This window comes from Galeopterus variegatus, unplaced genomic scaffold (genome assembly GCF_000696425.1).
Source record: "Galeopterus variegatus unplaced genomic scaffold, G_variegatus-3.0.2 Scaffold10827, whole genome shotgun sequence".
Taxonomy (NCBI): domain Eukaryota; kingdom Metazoa; phylum Chordata; class Mammalia; order Dermoptera; family Cynocephalidae; genus Galeopterus; species Galeopterus variegatus.
This window is the reverse complement of record NW_007736938.1, coordinates 44,934-51,742: the sequence shown is the minus strand read 5'-3', so window position 1 is coordinate 51,742 and position 6,809 is coordinate 44,934. Positions and strand designations below refer to the sequence as shown.

At 32.9% G+C, this 6,809-nt stretch overlaps 1 protein-coding gene across 1 annotated transcript in view; it reads right to left on the bottom strand.

Annotated features, from left to right (window-relative positions):
- The window catches only part of LOC103610257 (olfactory receptor 8K1), a gene marked incomplete at its 3' end in the record, with an annotated part of 7,273 nt that extends 2,219 nt beyond the window's left edge, over window positions 1-5,054 (bottom strand). Inside the window, exon 1 of the mRNA XM_008594460.1 lies at window positions 4,135-5,054. Within this exon, the coding sequence (XP_008592682.1) occupies window positions 4,135-5,054 (920 nt within the window). The remainder of the gene's footprint in view (window positions 1-4,134) is intronic.
- Window positions 5,055-6,809: the final 1,755 nt, after the last annotated feature.

Below are 6,809 nucleotides of genomic sequence, written 5' to 3'. Positions count from 1 at the left end.
CATTGCATATGCCAATTCACAGTGTATGGTAATTTCAGGAGTGGAAAATAGTGGCTGATACTATGTATCGGCTCGATACTTGGTACTTCATTATAAAGTATTTTCAATTTTATCCAAACTAGTGGGTGGAAGGTAGCATCTCATAGTTATTGTAATCTCATTTTCCTGATGACTACGGATGTTGGGCCTCTTTTTCATGTGTTTATTGACCATTAATATTTCCTCTGTGAAGAATCTTTTTACATACTTTTTACTATTTATTATGTTGTCTTTTTGTTATTGACTCGAAGGACATACTTATCTAGATCTTGGATCCCATTGACTCACTTGTGCTTCTTAGCAGATAATCAATTGCACATACACACATGCCTGTGTTTGGGACTCACAATCTGTTTCATCAATCAGTTTATCGATATTTATAAAATGCTGCATTATCTTGAGTGTTGTAGACTTATAGTCAGTCCTGAAATCTGTACTGTGAGTTCTACAACTTTGTTCTTTTTCAAGATTGTTTTGGCTATTCTGGATCTTTTCTTTAATGTGCAGAAGCAGACCTAAAACCAGACATGTGGGACCTTTACTGTACACCATTAGGCTAGATCTAAGCCTGTCTACTCTGAGAACCATAACCTTTCTGTTATTGAAGTGAATTATTAGTTATAAATATTTTATTGTAAATTGCTATTGTAATTATAATTTTATAATTTATTGTTAGTTATTAAATTAATATTTAAAAAGTTAAGCTTTGTTAAAAGCTGTATACTGGTATCAACTTTATGATGTTAAGTGATGAACCACTTGGATGCTAGAAATAAAATAGAAAAAGATATAATTATTCTTGGTTGAGCCAATTCTCTTCAACATCTTAAAGCCAAAATAGTTTCTTGTTTAATTCAGAAAATTTGATGATTTTGAAAAACATTTCTTCAAGAAAGAGAACGTCTTGTTGTCTGAATTAAGAAACCATGGGATAGGAATTTAGAAATCCATTATGGATCCCATGTAGAAAATCAGCATTAGGACTTTTAGTAATAATTGAAGGTTGAGTTTATGCAATCTAGTCATTAGGGCCTGCAACTATTGTCTTTTAAGCATTCATATAAATATGTTCAAAATATCTAACTAAAAGCTTTTGGTGCACCAAACCATATATATATATGAAGTATTTTTTTTTTAAAGCTGAAGATTCTAACTCTTGAAAGAAGATTGGTAATGTACAAATACCAAAAGAATTTTTTACATAGGTTGGCAGCTTTATTTCTCAAACACTGATTGCTAAAGTTATGATGAGAACCTGTGTTTTGTGGTTTTTAGAAACAGTACTGGTGTCTAATGAAGGCTGGAATATTATAAACTTTCTGTAGAAAAGAAGGTAATGTTTGTGAACCATTCACATTTTATCTATGATATCAAATAGTTGATATTACACCCCTACTATAGCCATTTTTCAATTTTATCATCATACAGTGAAAATAACATGTCACGTTAGTAATCCTTTCATTTTAAATTAAATAAAAAAAGGAAAATACTACTTGGAAAAAAAATGACAATGGACAGCACTGTTTTTCAGTGTGCATGTGTGTAATTTCAAATTATTTTTCTATTTTCTTGAAACGTATTTACTATATAATTGATGAGGCACAGAGTTATAGTTCAATATATTTATATAATGTGTGATGGTCAGTATTATTAAGATATCATCATTGCAAAATTACTCATTTCTTTGTGATGTGAACATTTGATTTCCTCTCTGCTAGCCATTTGATAACAGGCAGTAATTACTGTTAGTTATAGATGCCTAGTTCGACTGTATACCAATAGACCTTTCCTATCTAGCTGTGACTCTGTGACCACTAACCAACTTCTCACTATTCCCCTGCTCCCCACAACTTTCCTACCTTTAGTAATGACAGTTATACTCCGTCCTTCTAAATATTCAAATTATTACTATTTTAAAAAATTTGTACATATATTTTGCTCCCATATATGAATGAAAACGTGTAGCATTTTTCTTTCTGTGCCTGGCTTATTTCACTTAACATAATTTTCTCCAAGCTCATCCATGCCGCTGAACATGGCAGAATTTCATTCTTTTTTTAATGGCCGAATTATATTTCATTGTGGTATTTCACACTACATTTACTAAATGCAATCATCCTTGGATGACCATTTAGGTTGGTTCTATTGCTTCCCTATTGTGAATAGAGCTGTAATAAACATGGGAGTGCAGGTATCCCTTCAACATGATGATTTCCATTCCTTTGGGTATATGCCCAGTATTGGGATTGCTGGCTTGAAAGAGCACAGGCAACAAAAGAAAAATAAACACATGGGATTATATAAAGCTAAAAAACTTCTGCACAGCAAAGGAAACAATCATCAGAGCAGGCTGTGAGGAAATATTTGCAAAGTATGCATCTGATAGGGGATTAATATCCAGAATATACAAGGAATTCAAAGAACTTAATAGAGAAAAGACAGATACTCTGATTAAAAATCAGGCAAAAGAGCTGAATAGACACTTCTTGAAAGAAGACATACAAATGGTCAACAGATACATGAAAAATGCTCAACAACACTAATCATCTAAGAAAGGCAAACAAACAAGATGGAGATAAATTTCAAGTTGTTACGTACATATGTAAAACATTTATCCAACAACACAGTATTAGAATGTGGATGGGCCCTTACACATTTACTTTAGAAGTAAAAACCACTAATATATCATGTTAGAAACACAGTTATTTATTATGTAATTTTTGTGTGTATGGCAAAAATAAATAATTGAATAAATAAATAGCTTCAAAAACACAAATGTCTATCAATCAGAATGGCAAAATACACAGTGATTGATCTAATCTCCCCATTTGTATTCTAATATTAAAATATATATTTAGTGTTTATTGACCAAGAAAGATGCTGCTGATGCATTCTCAAGTAAGAAAAAGAAGTGGCAGGGAACACAATGTCACATGATCGTGTTAAAGACCTTCTACAGATGATATCAGAGAATGCTGTTCATATTATGTAACTTTACTTGTGGATTGTAAAAAGGGATCAAAACTATACAATGTGGGAGAGATAAGTATGCAAGACCAGGGAGTTAATTCCCTGTAGTGTAATACCAAATGTTACGCTAGAAAAAAAAATTCATAATAATAAAAAAAATACGTTTAATGGGGAAATCTGAAGGTAAAATGCCAAGAACATTTGCTATAGTTAAATAATGCAATTTTGTATTACTATTATCATGTTATTTCTGTTTCAGATATAGAAAAATACAATAGAGTGGAAGAGGGAGAAAATGAACAAAATAAATGGGTCTGGGGTAAAGATCCCTTGGTTTATTTTCTTATTCAGTATCTCACAATTTTTACTTTGATTAGTGGGTTAGATAGACCAAGTACTATTGGGAAAGTGTGTGCATTTCAAAAATCTAAAACAAAAATTCATTTTAAACAACTGATATGTAAGGACTCTGTCTATTTGCTGAGTGAGATTATATGATGTGAATGAAGCATTGTGTTAGCATGGGGTCTGTGTCATTCTGTATACAAGCTCCTAAAAGAGACAAACCAGACACTGATGAAAATGCAATTAACACTTGAGTACATTGTTGTCTTTAATCTGGATTATCACCACAATAGTCTTTTCAAAATATTAATGCCATTCCAGTAGAAGGCCAGGTAACTCTTTTAGAGTTGATACCTTATATAAGGATAAATCATTCTTCACGATTCAATCTTATTTATATTTAATACATAGTAATATCTATTACTAATTTTATGGTTAATTTTACTCTATTTTGACTAGTAAAGAATTTTCACATTTGAAAGTATAAGTCTGACCAACATTTTCGTAGTATTTACCTTATTTATAGACAATCGTTGTTTCAATCTCTTGAAATCATATATTATCTGGTTACAACATTTATTGATCCTATTTCTGTGCCAAAGAGTATGTATTGTTATAAGAAGTATTTTATCCAGAAAAAATAGGCAAACTTAAGCTAGTAAAATATATCTACTTTTTGATCCAATAATTGGTCTGAAAGAATACTAAACAAAGATTAATGGACCTATGATGCAACTGAATTTAAGAGATTAATTGAGAATTCTGAAATAATTAGGTAACATTCTCTTCAGTGCATCTTTTACTTCTTTGTTCCTTAGGCTGTAGATCAGTGGGTTCAGCATAGGGATAACAAGGGTGTAAAACACAGAGGCCATTTTATCAATACCAAAAGTATGGCTGGATTTGGGTTGCAGGTAAATAAATAATAAGGTCCCATAGAACACAACCACCACGGTCAGATGGGAGCTACAGGTGGAGAAGGCTTTGTACCTCCCCTCAGTTGAGCTCATCCTGAGAATAGTCACAAGAATAAACATGTAGGATACAAGAACAATCAAGAGAGAATACAGCAAATTACAGCCTGAGAAGATCAAAATGATCAACTCTAATTCATGAGTGTCAGAACAGAGCATAGACATCAGAAGGACACAGTCACAATAAAAATAATCAATTACGTTAGAGCCATAGAAGGACAATTTAAATAATTTAATTGTGAGTAATAGAGACACAAATGTGCTGTAGAGATAGGGAGTAAGTACCAGCCCCCAACGTACTTTCTCTGCCATGAGGACCACATAGAGAAGAGGTTTGCAGATGGCTACATAGCGGTCATAGGCCATTGCTGATAGAATAAAAAGTTCAGTGATGATGAAAATCTCAAAGAATGTTAGCTGGGTGGCACACCAATTGTAGGAAATGGTGTTTTTGTGCACCACAAAGTTAACCATCATTTTGGGGCCGATGACAGTGGAGTAGCCAAGATCAGTAATTGACAAATGTCTAAGGAAAAAGTACATGGGGGTGTGTAGCTTGGAGTCCAAATGGGTCACGATAATCATGCCCAGATTGCCCATCACTGTGACCAAGTATATGACGAGGAAGATTCCAAGGAGGGGTGCCTGCAGCCCAGGGTTGTCAGTGATCCCCATGAGAATAAATTCAGTCACCTCGGTCATTGCAGTGTGATTGCAGTTCTCCATATGGTTCTTCTTGGTGACCTGTGTTAGTTATAAAATCGTTATTTATTATATTTGAAATGCTGTCTTCTAAGATAATGTATTGCATGGTGTATGAGATATAGAGACATTTTCTTTGGCTCAAATTGTAAACAGAGACTCCTCCCATTAGGCCAAATGCACACATAGCTATTCTTACATTCATTGAAATTTTGATAAAGTGTGCTGTAAAAGAGGCAAAATACTTCAAAATGATTGTTTTGGTGTAGCTACTATGACTTACTTATTTTGACCCAACATTATTTCAAATATGTCAAAAGAGCTTTTATTTCAGCTTTTTACAACCAAAAAGTAATTTGTAAAACAAACATCTATACCGAAACCACAAACCATCCATATAACAATCAGTACATGTACATAAAGAAGTAAGACAAAAAGATCTCCTAACTCTTGGTGGAGTATTTAATTAGGCCATGATTATAACAACTCTGACTATCAAATATGTGTATGTTTAAATATTTCCCACGATAATTTTAATGTGTTTACCCAATACAAACTCTAATGTTATGCTCATTTTAGAATTATATTAATAATATCCTAGTCCACATTTGCCACATCTGTTCTTTATGCCTATTGAATCAAATCTTCTAAAGATCTTCCAGTCATATATCCCATTTCTGCACGAAGAGGACCTAGCGATTTTGATTACTTATGAAACCTTAATGGAGAAACATGAAAAGAGTCCCGGTAGAAAGAAAGATGATGATGAAGAACTAGAGGAAACTCATTGTGTGTCTGGATATTTTCTAAGCACTTTACATATATTAACTCGTGATCTGCCCAATAGCTCTAGGAAGTAGGTTGTAATTACACCTTCATATAGGAAACAAAACTGAAGCACAGAGAGTTGAATAACTTTACAAAGATCACTCAAATAATAAGTGGTGAAGGATGACTTTATTTGAACGCTGAAATAAAAAATAAGTTCAAATAAAGTCATCCTGCCTTCAGAATATGTTGTCATAAACACACTTCTCCATTAAAGGCACCCTGAGTAGATAAAAAAAAATGAACAATGGGGCAGAAGGGACACCAGGTAAATAACGATAGACAATAATCCTTGTTAAAGTAGATGATTGAATCAATAATTTGAAAAGTTAGTATAAATAATGGAAAACATAGGGAATCTATAACAGGTCTTTCCTGCACATTAATCCTACTGGTGACAGAAAACTGAATTTCAAAGTAAGAAAGAGTTATGCAGGGCCCTTCAAGACATTTGGTGATGGTCCAGTTTAAGCTATATCAGCTTCAAATTTTTTTGAAGACCTGGAAAAAGACAAGGATGAGGACTGTCCCCACTCATATTCAACACAGCCCTGGAAGTTCTAGCCAGAGCAATTAGGCAAGATAAAGCAGTAAAAGGCATTCCAGTTGTAAACGGTTTTGGCTTGATTTTTGTATCTCGAAACTTTACTAAATTTGTCTATTAGTTCTAGTAATTTTGGATGGGATCTTTAGGCATATATATACACACATATATGTGTGTGTGTGTGTATATATATATATATATATATATATATATACACACACACACACATATATGTGTGTATATATATGCCTAAAGATCCCATCCAAAATTACTAGAACTAATAGACAAATTTAGTAAAGTTTCGAGATACAAAAATCAAGCCAAAATGCCTAGGAATAAATTTAACTGAGGAAGTGAAATATCATTACAATGAAAACCCTAAGAAAACATAAATAAATGGATAGATG